The following is a 26,360-nucleotide window of genomic DNA, read 5'->3' as shown; positions in this document are numbered from 1 at the left end:
GTCAGGAAGTTCTCTTACTCACACTCCAGGACGCTCCCGGTCAGTTTCCTCTTGGCTGTGTTGTATTTCCAGCGGACAGATGAGAGGAAGATATGGCTGTCACTCCAAACTAGGCACTCGTGCCTCATTTGTCTATGTTTCTGCTGTTGAACAATCATAGAGTCATAGAATATTCACAAGGATCACTGAGTCCTGCACAGGACATCCCCAAGAGTCACACCATGTGCTTGAGAGCATTGTTCAAATGCTCCTTAAGCTCTGTCAGGTTTGGTGTTGTGACCACTTCCCTGAGGAGCCTGTTCCAGTGCCCAGACACCCTCTGGGTGAAGCTCCTTTCCCTAATATTCAGCCAAAACCTCCTCTGACACAGCTTCAGGCTGTTCCCTTGGGTCCTATTGCTGGTCAAGAGTGAGAAGAAATCAGTGCCTGCCCCTCTGCTTCTTCTTGTGAGGAAGAGTATTTTCTCTATGCATTGAATATTTTTTAATGTTTCTGTGTGTTAGCAAGAGAGCTGGAGAAATTCTGAGTCCATTTGGAGGAATCACCCATTAAGGGCTTGGATAGCTAGCGCAAGATGGCTTATTGGAATTCTGATAACAAAGTGCTTTGAAATGTAAATGAAAAATCAAAATAAATTCTCTGACACTCTGGTGTCTTCAGACCTGAAACAACTGGAAGGGTCAGAAACTCTATATGCATCTGGGACACAAAGGGAGGTGAAAAGTGAAGCTGAGAATTTTGTCATATTTCATTATCCAGGACAGCATTTCCCAAGGCAGGTACCTGAAAGGAAAGCAAGATTAAAGAAAGAAAGGAATGTATCACATTCAATCCTAAAACTGGGAAGTTTTCACAGGCGTATTTGAACAAGTAATTTATATCAGTAACAAGCTGTATGACCTGCCCTGTAATGACTCAGGTGTGTGACCACAGGTCTCTTACCTGACTCACCACCAGGCCACTGTGTGCAGAGAGACCATCTGAGATCTATAAACCAGAGCTGAGCAGCCCCATCCTGCCAGCCATGGGACTTGGTGACAGGGAATTGTAGATTGCCAGTTACACAATCAGGAGTCCTTTTAGGAGAAGGGCACTGCACTCAGCTTCCCACAGCTCTGCAAAGTTCTCAATACCACCATTTTCATGTGCAGCATAATAACCTGTCAGCTCCAGACAGACAAGTGAAATAAAAGTGGTATTTGTTCTTTCACTGCCACCATAGGACAAGCTGTAGGATTATATTGATTTTTCTAAAAGCAATTACAATAAGGCATATTAAACAAGACATAGCAGCCAGGCCAAAGAATGTCTATTTGCAGAAATAACTATGGGAGGAAAAATGCAAATTATACAATACTATGTCTATTTCACTGGGTTTAAAGATATGTCTTAAGGGACAAACTAAATAAATCATATCACAATTATGTTTCACTTGCTTGTCAAAGTATTCAGATCATTACATTACCATGTTAGGACATTATTCAATATTATTTTAATATATTCTGGCCCATATGCAAAGCTTTGTTTCATCATTTGTGAACGTACTCTAGTAAAAGTAATCTCATACACTGATAGATGAATGACCTGTGATCTTTGTCTGGTTAGCTAGTTTTTCCTTCAAGCAGTGTGATGTTTTTAGCTGGGAAATCATTTATAAACTCAGCACCATGTAATTAATTTAGCTGTCTCAATACATTACCATTTTATGGCATCTAAGAGGTCAATGTGGCATTGGTGAATATGGCCCAGGACCTTCAAAAGGTCTTCAGCCATGTAGGAGCTACAGAGAAAACAAGGTGAACCAGGGCATTTCAAGTGCAGGAGAGATCTGTGTTTAGGAAGCTGAACCAAGATGCCTTGTGGAAAAATTGCTTTTTATCTTCCTTGCTCACATTTTTAAGAAAAGTCAGGAGCGCAGACAATGGCTGAAAAGCCTTCACTTGTTCATTCTAGCCCCACATAAAACAAGAAAAACTGTTTTAAAGATCACAACCTGGACCTGTCAAGAAATACACCAGATGGTAACTCAGCCTCCTCTATTTCTTTGCTATTTTATTAAGCTGTATCACTTTGTACCTCCTTAGCCTACTGAACAGGAAGAAATGTGAGTATTTTGAACATTTTTGATGCCAGATTCTCTACCTGAAGACACAAAAATACATCAGGCACACTTTATGTGTATGCCCTTTAAAAGAGGCATGGATTGCTTGAAAAGAAACAGACTAATTAAATAATTATAATCCCCTTAGGCTTTATGTTGCTGCCAGTCATAAAAATATCCTGTATTTGAATAATCAGAATTACACACAGTATTCCAGATATGATCACATAAGTACCTTATGCAATGCCACTGATATCTCCCTGTATCTATCAGAAACAGTTCTCTCTCTTTTTCACATGACATTAGTGGATATAATCATACACTTCTCCCTCGGTACCCTTCCATCTCTTTTTCTTCTACTGTCACTTCTAAATTACAAGTTTCCAGTTATTACACAAATATCTGCAATTAATCCTGGCAGACATTACTTATCCTTTCAGCCTACCTCTATTTTATGTGGTCTGGAGGCTTCTCTATTCTTCCCTTTTTTCATCTGGCTCTTGTTGTGTTGGTAACAGAACAGCTCCCTGTTTTGTGCCATCAACAGATGTAATTACTTCTCCTCTGTGCTAACATCTTCAATGAAAATACTGAATCAAAGTGGTCCTCAACTTCAGTTTCTGCTCTACTTAGCCAGTGCATCTCACCCATGCCCACATCTTAGGAGGCCAGTAAAACAGAATTAAAGTATGTTTTATCTGCTCATATATACCAGGTGTGCAGACCTACAAAAATAGCTTCTTTATTTGGTATATTTATCAATTTTCCCTCCCTCTGTACTGAAATTAAGGAGGAATATTACATGTGAGGAAAACTGAAACAATCCTTTCCACTTAAAGCTGTTACTCAGATTTCATCCTACAAGGTCTGTGCCCCAGGTACCAAGGCAGAGTCAACACACAAGAGTGGTTTTCCCATCAAGATGATGACAGCTCTCCAAGTCTTTCTTGTAAAATTGATCTTGGCCCATTGCTGGGTATTTTTTTATTGCCTTGCTCCATACTTCTGGGGTTTTTTTCCACAGGCATAGGAAAAGTGCTGTGAAAGATCACAGGAAACATGTTTGTGCTGAGTGATTTCAGCAAAAATCCTCTTTTCTGATTTGTCTCCCAGTGAAGACCACCTCTTTTACCCAGACCAGCTTTGATGTCCAGACTGCATATTAGCAGCGAGTTCCCAGTGCATTATGCTACCTCCAGATGCTGGTGTGGCTTTCAAGTTCTCTTCCCCTCCATTCTTTCCCCAGCCTGCAGATCACCTTGGACTCTCTTCTTCCAGTGTCTCCCATATCAAAATACAAACCCAGGCTTTTTCTTGAAAGCCCCATCTACCCAGCAAATTTTCTGGAGTGATATCCATAGAGAATGGTATGCAAAGAGAGAATGAAAAAGTAGTATGAGACCTCTGGCTGGGACACTCTCCCAGATTCCTGCAACAAAGGATTAGTGGCTTTCTGAGCTGACAATAGCATGCAGTTCAACATGTTTGAAATCAGTCGACGAATCTACCCTCCATCAGCCTTTCTAATTGCTTCTATTTTAGTCTCAAATGTTCTGTTGGCACTGAGAGCCACAATTTGATTACACACACTAAGGAAAAAAAAAGCACTTTCTCTTGCATTACTTGTTTTTAATCTGCTGCCTGCAACCTCATTAAGTGCCCTCTAATTCTGCCATTATAAGAAACACAGAATAATCATTTTCTATCCCTTTTCAACAGAGTATTCAGAGATTTTTATCATAGTCATATCTTTTCAAACCTGAGCAATTCTTTCCTGTATCATTTCTGGAATATAAGCAAGAGCTTTCATACATGTTGTTGTCCTTGTCTACACAAATTTTTATTCCTTTTATATACTTCTGTCCTGGAATTATCTGTAATGTACACGGGTGTTAAGCTGAAGGCACTTCTTACATTCCTTGCATTCATATAGTCACATAAAGGAACTTTATTGGAGAAAGTGAAATATCGAAATGTAGCATTCTATTAATAAAAGAGTAACTCCCACAGCTAATAAATCTCTGATAACTGTCTTTATCATAATTTCCTGGTTAACACACAAGAATCTCAAATATAATGTGGACAAGAATTGACTTCCACATACTGGAGTTATTAAAATTCCCATCTAAAAAATTCAGAATAATTTTCTGGAGTAATTTTCAAGCCAGGAATAGGCAAATTATCAGTCTCCTTCCTAGAAAATATTCACCAGGCTTAAAGCCAGCAAAACTCCCTGAAATTTCAGGACAGGTAAGACCTTCCTTAGCTTTAGCTTTAGCCACATAAGAGCTAAGAACATTTGGAACAAAAATGTCAGAATCAACCCCCCAACAACACATAGAATTGATTGAAATTCCACTTTCTCCCAGTAGCACATTCTGCAGAAAATATATTGCAACCAATTCTAGTTAATGGTCTTCTGTAAAAAATAGCAGAGCAGAATGAGTCATTGTCTCACTTGGGGATATAGAAAAGATTAAGAAGGAATGAAAAAGTGGGCAACACAGGCAGCATTTGTCAAGCTCACGACACTAGAGCACGCCAGCTTCCTCTGTTCCTGCACTGGCAGCAAGGAGCGAGCATTGGGATTCCCCTGCAATGTCACCTGTTCTCTCACTCTGTTCTCCAGGAAGGAAATCTGATCTGCTCTCTTGTTCTACAGAACCAAGAACTGAACAATCACTTAAATCAGCTGTTGTAGTATCACCCACACCAGACTTTTTTTTCCAACAATCTGTTAAATTTCCTGAGAAGCTCTGCCTCAAAATGCCGGAACTTCAGCCGAGAACAAAGGCTTTAGTAAGGTTTGAGCATGGCCATGTCCATGAAAACCAAAGATTACATATCAAGGAATATACACAAAATGGATTCAAGCATTTAGCATTTTGTTCTAACATATTTTACTGGTTTATTGTTTGAAAATAAATTTGGACCTGGGCTAAAAGGCGAGGTATGAGGGAAAAAAGTTCTTTTCCACAAATACCTTCACTGACTTCTTGGACTGTTCCCATTGAATTGGATTTTAGTATATTTAAATTCTGCTCTCCATAGGTAAATCATAAACAGAAAAAAAAAGAAAATCTCAATGATTCTTCATGACTTTTAATAGACTTTTGCATGATTTATTGATGTAAATATACTTCAAATAACTGGTTGGACATTAAAGGGCAAATAAAATATTTTTTCTTTAACAGACATCTTGGAAATGAACAGTATAAATAGAACATAGTCATCACCACTTTATTTTATGTCATTCCAATCTACTTTCAGTTTCTTTTCATATACAAACCTTTTTGTAGTCTTGAATACCTAGAAAACTTGCATAATGAAACATGTTATTTACACTGTGTATGAATCACAAATAATTACAAATAAAAAGAATACAAAATGATTAAAATGTATCATTACATGAAAAGTAAGGAAGATATAGTAAATGTTCTGATTAACTATAAATGCTTACATATTTGTACATACATTTCTAATCTGAAATTGCTAGATGATATATCTGATGATTTTGATCAGGAGTACTAGTTGTTATGCTTGCACTACTGGAGAGGAAGCAATATTTTCAGACATAATGAGCCACTTAAGAAACATTTATGGAACTGCATAGGATGAAATGTATTCATTTTAAAAAACAAAAATAAAATATTTGACATTGCAAAATATAAGCAATTTCACTCATGCCATTGAGATACATTGTATATTAAACCAATACTGCAATATGGCATTGCAAATAAATCATAACAGAGCTATATAACATTTTAAAAATAAGCAACTCACATGGCATTTGTATCATAAAATAGCAGATGTACAGTATTATTTACAGTGCAAACCGAAGAGAGAGTAACCCCATGAAACTGCAGCACACTAACTGCTCAAAACATTGATCACAGACCTGATTCATAAAATACGTAGGCATGTGTGTAGGATGTGTGTACAACTGGTCCTGAACATATGTTTGTGAAGGCTTAGGACCACCCCTGGTCAGTCCTGATTCACAAGAACATTCAAAGTTCCCACCACAAAACCTTGGAAACCTGGAAAGTGAGTCCGACTTGCCAAGACCCAGCAGGGTGTGTGGGTATTGAGCACTCCAGCAACCAATCTTTAACCAAACTTTTAGTGGTTATTAAAAAGCCAAACACCTCCTGCCCTGTGGCAGTATTAGAGCTGCTCAGTATAAAATTTACCTATGGAAACTGAGGTGGAACTCCTACAAGATGGCTGATCAGCACTGACCACTGAATTTGAATGGTTTTAGTTCTGCCTCTGTGGAATGTGAAATTTGATAAATGAGCTCTGCCTCACAGTTGCCCTCATTTGTTTCTTTTTTCCTTTCCTTCTTATTTTCCTATATTTCTATATAGTTTTCATGACACACAAGAGAGCAGGTGCTACATATCATGTATTCCTTCAAACAACTGAAATTCCAATTGCTGCAAATTCCGTATTCTCAGGATTTGCCATGCTGAACTGCACTGACCATGTGGCTGCATTAGCTGAGAAATGTGTCAACATGTGTTGTGCCTTTACACATCAGCTCTACAGCATAAGGTGAGCCCACTGAACTTGGAAAGTTGGTCTGCCCCTAGCAATAAACATAAAATATCCTTACAAAACTTCTCACCTGAGATACAGAATTGTTCTGCACTTGTTTAGTGCTGCCTTTCATCCAGGATTTCCAGGCTTTGAGCAGCCAAAAAAAAGCTACTGACATGGTTGAAGAGATGTCAAAAAATTCCAGATAGGGAGAAAAAAAAAAAAAGTGCCACAAAAGAGACAAACCATCTTCTCTGTCATGGCAAAGCAAGTCTGCAGCATACTACCAGATGCAGTCTGCCATATGAGAACTGGAGTAATGCAGAGACACAGACCTAAGCTTTTTTCTCCTTTTTTTTCCCCTCCTTTCCAAGCAATGAGAGAAGAATAATAAATACAGTCTGGGTGGTACCTTGAGCAGCCAACAATGTAAGTGAACCAGTGCATTTCACACTGTGTTATTACAATGTTCAGAAGAACAAGCTCTGTCAATGACTTCCAGTGAATTAGCTACCTTTGGGACTACTAAAGCCTGGATGGATTTGGTGTCTGCATTGCATTTGCTATGTAATTTGACAAAGTCAGATAACTTTTTTGCTTTGGAGATCTTTTGACTTCAAAAGAAAGACAGTGTAGGAAGAAATAAATATTTTATGAGCAGCTGTAATGTGTATAAGCAAATTTTAATGAGGAAAAAAACCAGCTCAATTACATCATATCACTTTTTTAACCATATGCACAAAAATTTCTTAATTTGTCCTAATATTCTGTCTTCTTTGATCACCTCTTCAGTGGCTTAGCTCTGAAATAAAGCATCCTGGTCACAATCAGGATCAAAATATTTTTGAGTGACATTTCACTGGATAAACATTTTTATGGACACTGTACTACTGTTATGAAAAAAATTAATTAAAGTTAGCTCCCTACCAGAAGATGAGGTCAAACAAAGAAATGATGTGAAGAAAACTTGCATGATTTTTTTAAAAATCCAAATAATTTCTTTACAGTATGCTTTCACATATAACTGGGAGCAGAAATCAGAACAACTTCTATGAAGATGCCAGTGTCTATGGCAAAGGCTTAATAAAATATATCCATTATAATGACTCAAGAAACTGCAAAACTGAATAAGCAATGCAAGAACTTCAGAATTTCCTCAGCTGAATTTCAAAGGATTTTTGTTGTTTTGCTGATCACTAGTAACTCATAAATGAAATTTTGGATCTATTTATCTTTATGAATCAGGTACTGTGCAAAGGTCATGCACTGAAATAAAATAGCTCATTGCTTTCCCCTTTCAAATGCATTAATGGGGAATCAGTAGGATGGAGCCCACCACAAGGAAACTAGAAGCATGAGAAAAAAGAGTATTTGTTGAATAGAAATGTTACTGTTAGTATTTAGACAAGGCAAAACTTTGCTTGGTCCTGTGAAGAACATGAAAATCTGCATTTTGATTATAAACACTGATATGAATACTAGCCTAAAGCTGGAGGCATTGAAATAGAAGATGTATAGTATATTGTATATTGCTTTTCTTATAGAGTGTACATTATGTTTCTAGTATGGTAACAAACAAGTAAAATCTTTTAGGACAAACTAAAAGGACCTCATTGCAACAAACACCATTAATAGCAGGTCACATTATGAAAGCAAGAAGTCACAACACAGTGCAGGCACACTGTTAAAAGATAGTTTGGGATACTCTGAGAAGGCTGTTTTATCCTTCTGCTACCTGTTAACAACGTACCTGCATGAGTTTTGTAAAGTTTCTTCTTCTTGTTTGAGGCCTTCAGTGGCTTTGAAAAAAGAGGGGTAAAAAAGGCAAACTGTCCTCAGTTACACTTTGGAAGAATTGTATCACCAAAGCCTACTCAAAAGGAGGCAAAAAGATTAAAATAAGAAGTATCAATAGAATGGAACAGAACAAGGCTGTTTTGTTTCCTTTAAAGAAGGCCCAGGCTATTGGCACTGTTTGCAATTGCTAGTAAATGAAGTGGCTTATCAGGAGGAGATTCAGGAAAGGCATTCACTGATCTCTCTAAGCCTGCAAGATTCACAAATAGCATCTGCTTTTCCATTTCCCAGCAACATACAGAGAAAGACCATTTGCTGTATGCAGGTCTGTGTAAACAGTTAGACACAAAACAGTAATTTTAAGACAAGAAGAATAAACTTTAGATTTTTTTTTTTTTCAGAAGCTCATAGGATCAACAACTATCAAGACATACATTCTGTTATAGGAAGAGCAGTACAAATGTTAAAGCTTTTAAGACCGTATATAGTTCACTGCACACACAATTTTCCCATGGCCTACACATATGGCACATCAAGTTTTTACATAGACTCGTGTTCCCATGGAGGGATTAATACTGAATTCTGAATGTGTTATACTGGTGCTGCAGCCCTGAATAACTTGTTCAATGCCACAGCACAGGCCTGGTTAGTACATACATCATGCACTTCAACTGCTCACAGTCAAAAAAAAGACACAAATGACAAAACCAAATTTACCGGTTTGTTTTTGTTTTGTTTTTTTTTTTCAAGTAGGTAAGTCTTTGGTTAGTAATAAATTCAGTTGGTTTGGGGAAGCAATCATAACTGAAATAGCAACTTTCAACCAGAGGTACTTACTGGAACTTCCAGACCACTAAGTCTGCCAAACAAATCCCAATAAAAAAATTTAAATGCAGCATGTGAGAGTTTGGATGGACTCTGCTTCTGTTGGCAGGTGGATTCCTTTGCTGAACAGTTAGTTACAGGACAAGTAATCAGATGCAATTTTGCAATTAATCCCTTGATTTCAGTGTGGGAAGATCCTGGCTTATAGGCTTTCTGAGCTTTTCTGTTCATTCCCTCTGACAGCAAAACTCTAACCCTCCCCATCCCTTCTCAATTGATTGCAGGCCGATGTTTTAAAACAATGTTCAGATTTACAGAGTACTAAAGTTAATCTCTTAATCATTAAGTTGACAGAAGTCTCTAGGGACACTGCCTTACCTCCTCTGTGTATTACTAAAATGGAAATACTGTCATTAATTAGATTATCCTTTGTCTGTGAGAAATTTCATACAAACATGTTCAGGTTTACAAACATCTCTGTGCTCTAAACCCTGATAGAACTCTAGTACTCTTTAATGGCATCCAAGATTATTTTAATGCTAAGCAACCATTGTTGATAGTGCAAGGTTGTAATCTTATTAGTGCAGAATGCTTGTACAAGTCTCTTCAGATAAGCCCTGTAAGACAACACTACAACAGTATTACAGAACTACACAAAAAGCCTTTGCACTCAAGGGATGGATATTTGTCTATTTCCACAGGAGTGCAGGCTTGGAGGTGGTCAGTCTTCACATTTTAGGAGGACCAAATACTTTTATCCAGCATCCAGAACAGAGAAGATTGAAACAAGACAAGCAGCAATTCTCAGCATTCATAAAGCTGAAATTAAAACTCTGCTAAATGGTTCTGTCCCTTTGGTCTGCTCTCAGTAAATGACACACCAGCAATGGGTGGTTCGTAACCCTTCCTAAAATTCCCACTCCCGGAACTGAGCATCATGAACTCAGGTGAAATCCATCTTCCTACAATAATCCAAGTTACCTTTACATATGTCTGGCTCTGTTCCTACAGATGTTTGTGATCACCTTAGATAGGAATTAGTCCTCAGATTTTACTTTGGCAACACTGAAAAGCTGAAAGATACAACTCTACGGCAGCAAAGTTAATTGTCCTTTAGCTTTCCTTTCAGAGGAAATGAAGAAGAGCCTGAATGAATCACCAGTTAAATCACCAATTTCAGCTGGTTTCTGGAAAAATTGTTTAATGAAGTACCAAAAATTACTTTCAATTCACACTTTCTTGAATTTCATGACTCCTGATTAGAAGGGAGAATCAGAACCACAGTCACAGACAACTGGAAAATTATAATCTCTTCTTCTAGGTGAGAAACTGCATGCAAAGTTCCATTTGTTATCAAAGACTTTGGGAAGAGACTGAACTACAACTTGGTAGGCCCAGGCTGTGAACTTCATGCCAATAATACAAGCTTGATTTGCAAAAGTTTCTGCTTATTACAAACTAATCTCACTGAAATATATAAATATAAACCAGTAGATTATTTTTAGTAGCAATCAGTTCCCTCTCTAAGATTGGCCTTAGAGGCAAAGGAAAGTGGCAAAGAGAGCAAGAGGATTATTTGTGGCTGTGAAATAATTGGTTGGACTCTCCAGGATGGTGATCTGAGAACACCTTAATATTTATGTGTGGCACCTGTGACAGGATACACACAGCCTCTTCAAAGCACTATGGGATCCTGCAAAGAAGAACTTTAGCAAATTTTAGTAAACTGGGAAATTTATTTCAAGCAGGAATGTAGTCAGTCCTAGCAGTGGAGCACAGGATATTCAGGGAAAAAAAAACAAAAAACCAAAAAAACAACACACAGTTACTGTTCTCTTATAATACTTTGCTGGAAAACACTTGTGTCATTAATCTCTGGGCCTTAAAGAAACTGAAGTTTAAAAAGTAAAGGGATGAGAAGAGGGCCATACTTTTCACAGAAGTAAGGATGGATGCTAAAGGTGCATGATTTGGTTTAGAGTAATCCCAAGGGTAGGTGACAATATAGCCATAATATCTCAAGACAGCTATCAGACAATGTCCACATATTTTGTATTATTTATCCCTAAATATATTTCTACAAATTAAAGCAGTCATATCACAAAATTCAAAGTATGCCATGGAATGTGTAGATAATGTGTAGGACATAGGATGCAGATAACTGCTGGTGCTGCTTGTCCTGACATTTCTGTTCCACCACTGAACCTGGTAATAATGGGACAGACTTAATGCCAGATAAATGGCACTGATGCTAATTAAATCCAAAAATCAAGATTACTCTTTACCTCTTTTACAATGAGGACTTCTGCAAGAACAAAAATTTGCAAAGAACATTATAAGACATCCAAAGAGCATATATACAAGACAACGAGCATAAACACTTTACATGTATTTTTCACAGTGATTTGCTTCGCTGACATAAGTTATTATTTATATCCTACACTTGCCAGTGCCTCAGATCTGAAATGCAGAGATTTTGTAACAGGTGTGCAGAAAAGACACATACTACAGAAAGAGTTTGTAAAGAAAGTGGTGTAGGTTATTCCTGAGATATGCATAGGTGAATATGTAATTGAAAGAATTACTTAAGTCATAGGAGGAACTGCATGCAACTACTGCCAACCCTGTCTTCAGCTGAGACCCAGCCTGTACCTTGAAGAACTTTTAACCTTGACCAAACTGGCTGAGGTTCCCTGTCTGCAGTGGATTGCTGCTCCTTCAGGTCATACATAGCATGGTGAAATTGCCCTGCTGCAGAAAATAAGTCATTGAAGAAGAATTAAGAACAAAGAAGTGGTTTGTTTTGTTTCATTTGTTAAATCCAAGCAAGAAGCAATATGAACTTGCAAAATCATGGTACAGAATTCTTTAAAATGTAAATGTTTGAGGCAATGAAAAATAATTACCCACTTTTTAGTAAAGATTTGCTGAGGTTTGGAAATTTTCTTTCACTGTAGCTCTGTTATTAGATTTGGGTTTTGGCAGTTTAGCTTTTATTTTTCATTTCAATAAATTTAGCAATAAATTATATCCTCCTCCCTCCTGCGAAGAAGATGGAAACATCAAGCCAAAAACTTCTTTTTCAGTATTCAAATAATGGCTCTAACATGACTTTCAGTGCTTAATTTGTGGTACTTTGGAGGGACTGTGGCCAAACTGATTCAGCAGATAAAACAGAAACTGCAAGGTGGATTTAGAAGATGAATAAAACAGAATTAAGACTAAACCTTGTCATTCTTCTTCTTTGTGATTCCAATTCTTTTAAATGTAATTTTATGGCTAACTTGCTTTCAGTTGTTTGTTGCTTTTTCTCCAGATGTTATGATATTTTGATGTACCTTCACCTCTGTCACTGATTTCACCCCTCTCTGGCAAGCCCATAGTGTCTATTTTTAGCTCCATGAGCTACTAATCCAGTTTCTCTGACAACTGCAATTTTTTTGAAGAAATTACTAGTGTTACATTGTCTCAGAGCTATGAGCCCGTTTGAGAAATCAGCTTCTCAGCTGACCTTTAAAGCAAGTAAGAATAATGTGCCCGCAATTCCACAGGGTTTGGATTTCATTATCACAGCAGTGTGTATGAGATGGGCTGGCCCTGCTGCACAGCTCTGCCTCTCTGTTTTGTTTTCCTGGTAATTATAGAAACTGTTTATTGTGCATGGAAAATCTGCAAGTTTTCTCAGCTCTTGAGGACAATACTATTTCTAATCCTTTTCTCTGGAGAGCAACAGACCACAGTGTGGAGGACTGCATACTACTGATTCCTCTCAAGAGGAACTTTCCCACGGACCATGAGTGCAGTGAAAATCACCAGAGATGTCTGAGGATCAGGATGGAAATTGCAAACAGAAGAGAGACGTATGGGAGCAGTGTGGCAGAGTGGCAGCCCTGGTTCTTCCCACTCCTCTCTGGTTCAGAGCCTGACACAGTTCCTGTCAGAGAATCTGGGTACTCCAAGTGCATCACAACACAAGTATGATCCAGGAGGGGTCAGATAGAAACTTTAGGAACTACAATCATAGTGAGAGAAACATCCAGCCAGCACCTCACCATCTGCTCCCCTTTCTTTCCCAAGTGATTGCAAACACTGACCTACACACTGTTTCAAGGAAAAAAAAACAAAACAAAAAACAAACAAACAAACAAACAAAAAAAAAAACAAAAACAAAAAAAAACCCAAAAAAAAAACCCAAAAAAAAAAACCTGGTGAGGAAAATTTATCATTTCAATGTTAAAAAAAATACATTTCTGGGATGGATGAATTTATGAAGTAGCTATGCCAAGAAAGAATCAAGCAGTAAACATGATGGTTTGGAGAGATGGCTCTTGGTGAATACATCAGATAATACACTAGTGCTATCTTAGAGCAAAAGTGGGGAGTTAGCAACAATCACAGACTGTTAGTTATAACTTGAAAGGAATGTTCTTATAAATAAACCACCTAGCCAGACTTCTAGAATCTTATATACCAATAATTTTACTGTCACATCCTTTTGAATCTCTGACTGAAGCCTGGCCCTTGCTCCAGTGTCTCTGTCTTCATATGTATATATGTTCTATTCTTTACATCTTCTCATTCTTAAGAGCAGTGGAATTTATCTCACCTGCAGCACAGCAGCTAATCTGAACCAATCCTCCACCTCCACACAGTGGTCACCGGGGAGGAAAGAGAAGAGCATAGCTCAAGCAGTGGTTTATCTCATCCCTAGGACTTTCTCCAGGACAGCTCAATCTTTGAAAGGCCAGTATGTCTGCACTGACTGTAGAGGGAACTGACCTGACTAGCTCAGACCAGACATAAGTTTTGGATGCTTAAATGCAGATCAGCTGAATTTCACTCATATTTACAGCAACTCCCCAAACCCTTGGTTCTCTAGAGGACCCCAATGCAACTTGGACACAGTGAGACATAAGAATAATAAGGAATATTCTTGCATCAAAGACATTAATGTGTGAAACTTAGTGAAGTCCTAATTTTCATCAAGGCAGTATAAATGTCATATATTAGGATGGGAGTTTAATCTAGAATGGGTTTTGTTTAGACCTCAGTAAAAGGCACAATGCTGTCCTGTCAGTAAGCACATTTAAAGATTGGCTTTGGGATGTTCTGTATCTCTTACTAAGCTCCAAACAACTGAGTTAAATTTTGGCCTTACCCAACATGATCTGCATGACATTTCTGCAGAAGCTGCTGGATAAAATACTACTTCCTTGGAAATTTATTAGAGACGACTCTTGGTTGAATGTGCACTTGAAAACTCCATATATAGGACTGTTTCTGAAGGAAGGGTGTCAACTGCAGATTATCTCATAGACTTTGTACCTTTTTATTATGATACACCAGTATTCCAAGCTTTCCTTCTGTTTAGGTATTTCTAAACAATATGCACTTACAGAGCAAAGCAGTCTCCATTTTTTAAAAAAGTGAAAACATTTATCCCTGTATACTTTTTAAAAGACATTCTTATTACCACCTCCAAATTTCCAGTTGGCAAAGTACCTCCCTTGCCCTGTTTCACATCTAGTGTTGCATTCAGTATTGAAACTCATAGAGGAATTCTTATTCCTACCTCCAGACAAGCCAAATAATACAAAAAAGCAGGACACTAGTTGCATTTTGCATTTAGACTTTCTAGATTTTCTTTTACCCCCCCACAATTTCTCTCTGTAAGTAGAGATTTAACTCTTGCTTAAAATAAAAAAAAAACAAAACTCAAAAACTATGCATTTCTCATGCTATTCCACTAAAACTTTAAGGATTATAGACTCTAAAATTCAACTTTACTCCCTCAGAGTTCATGACACTTTGTGCAACACTTTCTTGCACTTTGTATGAATAATCTCTGCATCATCCAGCTTCCAAATAGATGAAAGCTAACATCAGCAGCACATCTATGTACAGCTGCCCTCTCTTACACACAGACTTCACTTTCTTCAGATGCTTCTTATTTATACACTTGCAGGACCTACAAGAAGTTTCCAGAGAGGAATGTTTATACACTTAAACACTGACAAGCACGTGGGACTCAATTTAGAGGGGTATTTCTAACCCACATTTCCAAAACTTATTTAGGCATCTAGAACCTCAGGATCACTCAGCAAAGATTCAGCTTTCAGAAAGAGGTTGTGTTTAAGCAGAGAAAATGGGATTGAGAGTATGACCCTTAATGTGAATTTAAAAACCACCTGCTTCTTTGTAGGAAATGCAAAGATTCCAAACTGGGAAGCCATGCTTTCAGTGTACCGTTTCAGAATGATTTTGATCAAATAGAAGTGCCATAGAAACTTCAAAAATAAATATACCTGTCAGTACCTCCTTTTTCTTTTCCATATGATCTGTTCTCTCATGCAATGGCTCACATCTAAAAAAATCTCTCCTTGATGGTTATTTATTCCTAAGCTTGTTCTTTTGCAATAAGTTCAGAAACTCTGATATTGATTCAGCAGTATGTTCCAATCTCATTAGGGAAGGAAAAAATAATGCCTTAGGGATATACTGGTAATAAACAAATGCCAAAATGGATTAAACAGTATTTTCCCTCTGTGGTTATTAATCAGTTTAAGCATCTATTTAGTGTTGTGTATAAAACAAAAGTAATCCATTGTATACACATGCCTGGTTTATTACTCCTATTTATCATTCCTGGGTATATCTTACATCTATTACCCCTACTGTTGTTTCTAGAATGTGAGACTAGTCTTACTTAGTGGACAGTCTTCTAAAATACTGTTTACATCCAGAACTCTTTCCTAATTCTGGTCCATAGTTCTGATTTTGCTCTTACTTATATAAGTGAGTAGCAACATATACTTTTAGAAAACTAAGAAAAAAACAACACCTCAAAAATCAAATTATTCCATTAAATGCTCTTCTTCTTTGAGGAAGAGGATGGAAAGACAAGCAGTACATGTCAGGGTGTTAATCTGCCATTTAATGTCCCACTGAAAAGTGGTTTGTTAAGGTGATAGGTGTTGCACAGGAGCCTACACAGAAGAGATTAGCATGGCTTTATTTATTGCTTCAAGAGTAATCATTAGAGAGTATTGCTAAGGAATAATTACCTAGAAAAAAAGAAGCTCAGTGTGGCACCTTCTGTTAATAGAAAGTTAATTCTGGGCCAACAAATTCACAAAAGCACAAAAAATGTGTGTTAGTGATAACCTGGCAGCTATCTCTCTGTTCTTTAGAATCTGTATGTGTTATTACCACCTTGACTACAGGATAATGTTTATGCAGGCATTCTGGCATACAGTTCAGGTGAACGTGGCACACAGATTTTGCATAAAGCCTAGAGGCTTTATGGGCTAGGGGCTCAAAGCTCAAAACCTTTTCTAAATCACACTCCTAATGGCATCCCAGAGCTGTGGCTGGCAGTGCTGTATCATGTGCAAAAGGCTTCAGACACCAGGAGGGATTTGCAGAACTGCAGTAGCCCATGTTCGCAACAGTCACCATGGCTACAGTGGTAACACTTTACTCGTCTTGGAATATGCTTATCTATCCCTCTGACACTTATTTCTATTCAATTTATTTTGGCCAGTGCAAGATGCTGAAAAGCAGTACAACAGAAGATCTGAGACACAGCACTTGGGCTGAAAAGAATGTAATTCAGTGGGATCAGTCTCCCTTATCCTGGCCATCTTAAAAAACAGATGTCTAGTCTAAATTTGCCATTCGTGGTCACTGAGAAAGTTAAGCACACTCAAACATTTAGGCAGCCTCAAACACTTTCTAAAGCAGAGGGGCTAAGTGCCTGAAGTGCTTACCTGTCCTCCAGTTTTCAAAAGAAACTTTGATTGTTGGAATGCCAAAGAGGGCCAGAGAGCTGAAGGCGCTGCTGCAGCCAAGGTAATCAGCATGTCCTTCTTGATTCATGTTAATTCCACTGCCTCCTTGCTAGCCAAGGAAGACACTTATTTCTCTGAAATCCTCTCTTTTCTTTGTGTCTGAATTAAAGCACGTTCAGCCTCACTCTGGCTCTGGAAACTAAAATCCCTGGAGCAAACAGCTGGTTTAACATCTGCCTCTACTGATCCTTCTGTTAAGGCTGCCAGCAAAGTTGCCACTTTGCATCACATGTTGCATTAGGCTCTCTAATGTGAACCCCAGCCCAGAGGGAAGCAGACTGAGATGCTTCATGCCGTTTTCAGAGCCCATTTTGTTGCTACAGTGACACAGTGACACTAACCTGGACCACAGATAACTGGAGGTCAACCTTTCTAAGCCACAGGAGCAAGTTAGCATCTGCAGAGGTGAATGATCTGCTGCCTGTGACTGAATTGCTGCATTCCTCAGTTTCACTGTCTCTCTTGCTTTCAAGCACAATTAACAGCCAAGCCACAAAAGATCAACCATGTATATGAGGTTAAACACTTCACAGATTTTTGTTGTAAGCCTGCTCATGCATTGCAAATGAATAACGTGGTTAAGGAGTAACTCCTATCTGTACAGATAAATTTGGTGCTTGTGAAAGCTAAAAGCATGCCATGGGCTGTTACTGCACTGACTTCACCCAAATCCATGAGGGATAACTTGCACTGCAGCCTTTTCCCTCTCTAAGGATGTGAGTGCCTGCTGTGTCACTGTAGCAGTTTTGTTTTTGCTGCAAGAAGAGTAAGATCAGCCCTTTAACCCCAGTTATTCTTTAGGTGTCAGCAGCTGTGTCAACAATATATGGTAATCAGAACAACAATGGGAATTATCCGCTATGTCACATACAGTGTGCTAAGGGAAGGTAAGTGGAAATCTTTTGGAGAGCAGAACCTTGACAAGAGCAGAGCATAGCATGCAAGATGATGGAATTATTAACAGTAGCAGAAGCCGATCAACTCCTACTTGTTGAGTCTACTGCACACTCAGCATCTTCAACTCATCCATAGCCTCTCCTGTCACTGGCACCCTCAATCCTGTACAGCATCATGAATAATGTAGTACCTCAAGGGAAAGGAACCAACTGTCTCTGAGTTTGACACGCTTTTTTTAGCTTTTTGTTTTGTTGCTAATTTAAGCACGCTGCTGTTTCCAATACTACACATGCACGATTTTGCAAAAGATCGCCAGGATCCAGAAAGGAAGCCAGAAGCTCTGAGACTGCATTAGGACAGGGAGCTAGCTCTCCTCAATGAGCTCTGAGCACTCAGCAGAGGTGAGGTAGTGGCCTCAGACTAGAAGAGGAAAACTCAGATGTCCCTGCTGCTGGATTACAGACTTCTTGACAGGACTGTCTGCATGAAGCATGTACATGTGACAGCTTGTGGCAGCTCAAGAATCAGAAAGCTACCCAGCAATTCAACTTGCTCCAACAACCCATGCAGGTCTCAGACTCATTTTCAATTCAACACAGCAGTTTTGGGTGCTATTTTTTTCCTCATTCATTTTTAAATTGCCTGAGAGAAGGATCTATTCAGAGCAAGAAATATACAATGTGAAATTGGTTATCAGAGTTTACATCTTAGCACAGTGCTGATACTTTTAAATGCATGCAGCATGTCATGGTTTTGCACTGCTTGCTTTGTACAGGAAAAAATGGAAGATGAATGTTAAACATAAGCAATCCTACTGCTGGGCTTGGTAGGGAACACTGTAAGCACAAGAGGAGACACAACTGTGAAATGGCATGTGCACACACATGAACTGCCATGGACCCAATCAGTAGTGACTCAATGACAAGCATTCAAAACAGGCAATTCCCATACAAGATTTCCAAGGTTTTAAGAGCTTTGGTCTTCTGTTTGCAGAGGCGTGTTTCCAGGCTTCAAAACAGACTCAGATCTGAAACTGAATGTGGGAATGAGCAGAGAAGCCAAAACCACAATCACAGTTAATGACTACTGGCTCTCTAGAATTAAAAATGAAATATCCTTTGGGATCCTGCAAGAAAACCACACTTTGAGAGTCCTGGCTTAGTAGCAATTCTCCCATGCAGAGGCTTTTGTCTTTGAATGGCAAATTTTACCAGAGGGATGCAGAACAAAGTTTATCCACCATCCTACCACTTCATCACTATTTCCTTTTGCTCTGAGTTCATGATCTGTATGAAGTGCATCACAGAAAAGTCTGTGTGATGGGGAGCTTCAAGCAGATGGAAAAATCTGACACAAGATCTGTAAGAAGTGTTCTAAGGAAATCACTCTCTTTACTTTGGCCTCCTGATTTTTGTAAAGCAACTGGCCACAAAGAGATCGATGAACCCAGCTAGGGGGGGTCCTCACATCACCTTCCTTGTGCCTTGTACTTGCAACACAGATAGATCTCCTCCTTCTCTCTTCAGAGAGGGTGGATTTGTTCTGCACAGAAACTCAAGACAGCAGTTGTGGCTCCTTGCAGCTATGTGAAGAAACACAAGAATGTAAATTCTTACCCAGAGGAGCCAAAGATCATCTGTTTAATAGGAAGTAAAAAGTTGAAAGAAAATTCCAATTAGAGTATATGATTTTTGTAATCATTTCAGCACCTCTAACCTCTCCACCTAATCATCTCAAGGTACAAAATTCTGAGAACCTTTCTATTTATGAAGACAACGTCAGGAAAATTAGAACCTTTTCCCTATCATTAGAAGTAAGTGCTGTTGGAGAAATGTTCAGTCTGACTACCACCTAACTGACATGACAACATCAATCTGGATAATAAGTGTCATTTAACTTTGTAAAGGTATCCAACAAAATAAGCTTGCAACCTAATATGAAAGGCAGCAGATGCAACTACTAATTTAGAAAGTGCTGAGAATTTGTTTTACACTTTCCTCACATTGACATAAAAAAAGTCCCCAGAGAGCCCACACTTTTTTCATTAACATCCCTCATCATAACACAAATAACATAATACCTAGCATCTGCACTGCAGTTCTAGATATGTTACCTTTACATAAGCTTATGAAAAACAAAGACTGCATATTTTTATACAGTCAGTGTACTCTGATTTGGGGAGTGAGATGACTTATTTGAAAACACTATCAATGTATTCATGATGATATCAATTTTCAGTTCACACATAGATCTCTCTGATTTTATATCTTTTTATACAACAAAAAGTCTCTGAGAGGATGAGGAAGGTGATACAAAATGGTTTTGATAGCTGCTCCAATTTGCAGTAAAACTAGCATTTACCCTTCATCCACTATGAAAATGCTTCCATTGATCAAGATCAAAGGCAGATTAATCTAGACATTTCTTACTGGCAACTGTGAGACAAGATATTGAACTATAAGCTTTTGGTCTAAACCTCTAAGTTTGTACTCTTCACATAGGACTGTGGGTGGTGAGAAGAGAAAAAGAGCTTGGCCAGATAGGCTGGGATTCTGGCATCAGCAACTACTGAACAATGAAGATGTGCCAGAGAAGTCAGACTGAAATCTAAATCTAAAGGCTATTTGAAAAAAATTCACTCTAGGGAACTAAGTAATGACTTCAGAACTATGGATTTATTAGCTGGGAAGTGGCATTCCTCTTTCAGTGGTGAAACATGAACTTTGATCCATTTATGATTCTTACACATCTCACTGGCGTTCCCAGGGTAAAAAAAATGCATGCTACATCCTGTCTATGTGCAAACTAATGGCTATAGGATAAAACTTGTCATCCTGTGCAGGAAATTCTCAGATCTGTAATTTGGATGGATATTTCACAATCTCAAGCTTGAACAGTTTTTTTAAGTAATTTTTCAGATAGGCCACAGAACTCCATATGCTGTTTATCATGGTAGATAAAAAAATAACTCCTCTAATCCCAAGAATGCTCTAATACCAATGGAAGAAATCTTTAACATCAGTATCCCACTAGAAAGTGAGGGAATTTGTAATAAAATAGGTTTCTGGGCTAATTCCCATGCATCTACCCTCCTCAGGCTAGGAAGAACTCACCCCTGCATAATAAGTTCAGACATTGTCTGCATGCTGAAATCGGTAAAGGTTCAAGACAGTCCTTCCTCACCCAGAAAGGCTTCATGGAAAGGAATCCTGAAACATTCTCAGCACAGGCTAGCAGTGCCATGCAGACTCACAGGGGCTACTGGTCAAAGGGGACAAATAGAGAACTGTCATTCCCTTCACAGAAAGATCCAGCTGGACAATCTTGAAATGCGGTGAAAGTTATTTATTTATTTTCAAGAGGTGCCTCATGTTATGATTACTAAATCCATAAGCAAACTCATTTCTGTTCTGAATTAGAGAAATGCAGAGTATCTCATGACTCCTAGTTGCTGCTGAGTCTTATCTTTGATTAAAGGGATTAAAGGTCCATGTGCAGCTAAGCCACTTTGGAATCACGGCACAGATTTTAACTAACAAGCAAGCTAACAACTAATCTGCAAACTCACAACATCACCCACCCCAGTATGATCCAAAGGCAGCACACCCACACAGGAAAACTGACCACCACTACTTGTGAAAAAGAAAACCTGAGAAATAAACAATGCCTGAAAATGTTCCAAATACACATCTTGCTTGAAGTGGATTAATTGAAGACAATAACACTGTAATAATTTTCAACAGCAAATTGGCCTCTTTTTTTGATCTTTTTTTTTTTTTATGGTTGCTGTTGTTATTGTTTTTGGTTGTTTTTTTTTTTTTTTTTAATTGTCTTGGACTAACAAAAATCTTGAACTGCCATTTTCATTAAACCTGGAAAAGCTGGAAAAGTACTGCCTTTCTCTTTTTGGTGTTTTTTTTATCTTAACTAGATAAAGCAGGGGACCTTCGGCCAATCCAACAACAGAGGAAGTTTCCAAAGGGGCAATCATTATTAACAGAATGGATTTTCAACAATCAATCTTGACTAGGAACACAAGTCCTATTAAAAAATGTGGAAAACCAGTATCCAGAGAGCTTCCAGTGTCTGCTGGAATTCCTCAGAATAAGTTTTCACAAGACCAAATTTTCAGTGAAGTTCAGGGCTTTTACTGAAAATCAGTTTGGCTGATAATTTAGAGGGAAAACAAGTCCCATTGAAGAGAACTTTTCTGTTTATCCACACATTGATCTTCTGCACTTTGTTTACATTGTCCTGGAAGGACTGGACATACAACACTGTAGGACAAATACTGAACATTATTTTATATAAGAAGACAGTGCTCATCTAAAGCTTTAGCATAAAAACCAGATAAAGTGATTTATCAAAGTGGGGGTTTTATTCTGTAAATATTGTTTTGGGTTTTTTTGTTGCCAAAAAAGTCAAAAAATGCCTTCTTCCCACTTGTATAACAATAAGTTTTGATAGGTAGAATGTATGAAATATACAGTAACTTCTTCTGAAAAGCTATCTAAGCTCACTCAGCTTACAGTATGTGGAATGTAATTATCCAGAAAGTGAAATATGTATAAAAATAGGTAAAATTCCTACAATATTTGTATTGAGTCATAATTCCTCCTGCCAGGAAGGTTACAATAGCTCTACAGTATATGTATGAAATGCTTGTTCATAAAGTTAAAAAACATCATTACCTTACTGAAGAACACATTAAATATAGGAATGCATAATCAGAACTGACTCTCAATTCTGCTTAGCTGGTGCAAATCTACAGAGAACCATCATCCTTTCTGCACAAAACCAGACCAACCTCTAATTTGAGAGTTGGGGTTTTGTTTTGTTGTTTTGTTTGCCATAGAGGGGCCAGACTGAAGTTTATGAAAGAAATTCCTCTGGAAGTGGAAGTACATTGTTTAATTTTTTTTCCCTATCTCCACCTTGTTTACTGACAGCAGTTACCCACCTTTTAAAATGATTATTGCCTGACTTTACATGGAGCTTTTTACTGCCTGCTCAGCAGAAGGCAGTGAAACACAAAGAACCTCCAACTCCCCTGTCATGACCCAGTTCTGGGCTTGTGCTTTTTTGACAAGTCTTTGATCTGCAGCAGGCCTCATAGGCTGGTCTCCCGGAGGAACATGGTGCCGATGTTGTAAGACACCTTTCTCACTCTGGCAGATGTGATGGAAGGTTTTGGCGGCTTCTGACCACTTCTGACCTCCAGGAAGTAACAGATCCCAGGAATTTCCTTTGGAAAGTTTTCTGGAAGCTCTTCACGGGAACGAGGGATAAAAATAAAATTTTCTTCCTTTTTCAGAAGCCTAGAGAAAAACAAAACACAGGGATATAAAACAGTGTAAAACACGTTCCAGAAATGCCTCTTTGGAAGAGGTGGATCCTATGTGCAACCTAGTAAAAATGAGTTTACACTATCATGTAGCATATAGAGAAATTCTAAGTCAGGATCCTCAGCTGATCTATATGAACATCATTAACTTCAAGGAGCTCTGCTGACTGGGATCAGCTGAAGGGATGGCTCAAAAAAAAACATTCTCTGAAAATCAGTGTCAGCATTCAGGAAGCAACATACCAGAAAGAGAACCAAATTCATAATGAAAGTTGTCCAGAACATATCATTTGACTTAATTAAAACACTTTAGTCTGGTCAGTCTGGCAGAAATTAACATTTCAGAATGATGGCTACCACCAGGTTTCCTGATGGAGGGTTGGTATGAAGGTGGCAGTGCTTGGGAGCTCTCCCAGATAAAAAGCAGAGAGGTCAGTTTGTGCCCTTCTTACCCTCAGTAGCACTGTTTTTCATAAATTGGGTTCAAATACAGCAAATCCAACTTCAACAGCAGAATAAAATCTGACACTATTTATCAACAGTAGCCATGGGTTTAATCCAGGCTATTTGGTTGGGTCAGAAAGGGATCCAGGTGCCCTGGAGCCACAAAGCCATCTCCTGGCATGCCTGCTCAGCTGGTACAACCACAGACCCCACTACGCTGCCTTCTGCCATTTGCCATCTTAGCCATGGTGTAGAAATCCCTGTCTGGTTAGACCTGAAAATTTAAGGTCTCTTTATCAAGTATCTTCCCCAGAACTAGCTGGACTTGTAAAATAAAGGAAACAACTCTAGACATTTTCTTTTTGTTTCCAAAGTAAATTGAGTGGTATTCAATCCCTTGCAGCATTGAAAAGAGCAGTTTGAGAAAATGGTAAATTCTGAGCACAATTGGATATATAAAAGCATTCTTCCTCTTTTCCCTCTAACAATATTTATCCTTTCTCTCAATCAGTTTGAAGTTCAAAATCATAATTGGGAAGAATGTTATAAGTTTCCATGGAATTTTGTAATAGGTAGATTATTTAATGCCTGTAAAGTTGATTTTTGGAAAGCAAATGAATGAATGAATCCTCTTGCCAGGAGAATCTTGCAGGATTATCAGTATATGCAATGGCACTTCCTTTACACAGTATTTTCCATTAGTTTTGCATGAGATAGTCTGTGTAAGCTCATTGACATAGAAAGGCATTTTCTTTCCAGCTCTTAAATAATCACTTGGTTATAAAGCCAACAAAGTTTTTGCCTTTGAACTTCTGTGGAGAACTTTATTTTGCATGTGGTTTGAAGGTTCAGATTGTCAATTTTATGACCAAAATACTGCAATCTTTTCTAAACTGCAGGAATGTTTGTGGAGGCCTCCACAGAGAAGCTTCTCTTTTAATCTCTGCAAAGTTTGCAGTAAATATTTTGTGTGTTCAAACTACAGGCTTAACATACTGAAATAACTCTTTACAGATTCCCAGTTTAGAATTCCACATGTAACAGCTGAAATCTTAGAATGTTCTGAGCTAAATCTGTAAGCTTTCACTGCAGCCACTCTTCCCCACACTGACTATTCACTACGGAGCATCCAGCCTTCCTAAAAATCAATGGTTTCCTCATCAGAGTCTAACATCATGCAATTTTAATGACAGTTACACAAATCCAAAACTGTAAAGTGTATCTACATTATTCGATTAAGGTCAGAGCTGGCACTAACATTAGTTGGTATTTCATACTATTTCCTCATAGAAAAAAAAAAGTGCAAGATATTAATTACCCATCTTATTTTCACTTGTTTTGTGAATTGTAACTTGGTTACAATTAAGTGCTCCAGGACTGATAATTTGTCTTTTGAAGATTCCTCCACTGCTGTGGCTTGTGATAGACTCCACATCCCTGTATTAGATGCTTGAATCGGCCTCAACCCTCAGAAATTGTCCACCTGACCTCCACTGGGATAACATTTTAGTTCTCAAGCAAGCATGGCAGGAAACCTTGGTTATCAAATGCTAATGGAAGTTACTTATGATTACATTCAATCCTACTTACTTTACACTCTAAGGGTAAAAAAAAAAAATAAAAGAAAAAATAAAAGAAAGTTTTCTGGCTTATAGAATAATACTTTTAAAAAGATTTTCATAATGATGAAAATGACCTCTTAGCTTTCTCCTAAAGAACAGGTTCTTCAAATTCCTTAAATAATATGTTGATCCTGACACCTGACTTCCCAATCTCAGAGTGAGATCAAAATTCAGAAATTGCCTCTGATTTCCTGCATCTTTTTGTATATACTAAAGAAACAAGTTATCTGCAAATTCTCAGTGCATATCAGCAAGGATATTTTTCTGCAAAATCTTCCCTCTTACTTTTAGGACACCTGTGATCTTAAAAAGAAATCAATAGCAGTTGATGGCCATGGCCATTTCTAAGTTTACTGAATTCCTTTTTATGGGAACAAAGAACCCCAAAAGATCCTTGTGCCAAGCAGGTGAATGAATAGTGCACATCCTTAGGGATGAGCACCGAGCTGTGCTGTGGTGGGCTGACCTTGGCTGGACACCAGCTGCTGACCAAGCCGCTCCATCCCATGCAATCCATGTTTTTTGCACCTCCTCTCTGGTTCAGGAGAAGATCCAGTGTAAAACCTCCTGCTCTGGAACATTTCCTGAGTGGTGGCACTCAGTTCAGGTTGGTTGCCTCACCTCACGGACTGCTCTCAGAGCACTCCTTTGTGAACAGGACAGGCTGCCAGTTCTAAAATCCTGAAAGAACAATCTACCCTGAGAGCACAATCTTATCCTTCACCTTCAGGAAATTATGTTGCAGCTTTAACTATATAAAAAATGTCCCCAGATTGTCCCATATTCAGAGAGCTTAAGCTGAAGTTACACAACCTCCGCAGTTCAGGAATATTCATGTAACAACTAGTCTGAAAATATCTCAAAGCATTTATCTTAGCTGTATTTTCTGAATCACTTCTGTGAATTTCCCTTCAGGGCACTATTGCAAAGGATATTTT

At 38.3% G+C, this 26,360-nt stretch overlaps 1 protein-coding gene across 1 annotated transcript in view; it reads right to left on the bottom strand.

Moving 5' to 3' along the window:
- Window positions 1-5,183: 5,183 nt before the first annotated feature.
- GUCY1A2 (guanylate cyclase 1 soluble subunit alpha 2) overlaps window positions 5,184-26,360 on the bottom strand; it is a 153,470-nt gene continuing 132,293 nt past the window's right edge. Inside the window, exon 8 of the mRNA XM_064409368.1 lies at window positions 5,184-23,330. Coding sequence (XP_064265438.1) covers window positions 23,123-23,330 — 208 coding nt within the window. The 3' untranslated portion in view covers window positions 5,184-23,122. The remainder of the gene's footprint in view (window positions 23,331-26,360) is intronic.

Source organism: Passer domesticus, chromosome 2, assembly GCF_036417665.1.
Source record: "Passer domesticus isolate bPasDom1 chromosome 2, bPasDom1.hap1, whole genome shotgun sequence".
Lineage (NCBI taxonomy): Eukaryota > Metazoa > Chordata > Aves > Passeriformes > Passeridae > Passer > Passer domesticus.
The sequence above is the reverse complement of the archived record's forward strand: the minus strand, read 5'-3'. Positions and strand labels throughout refer to the sequence as shown.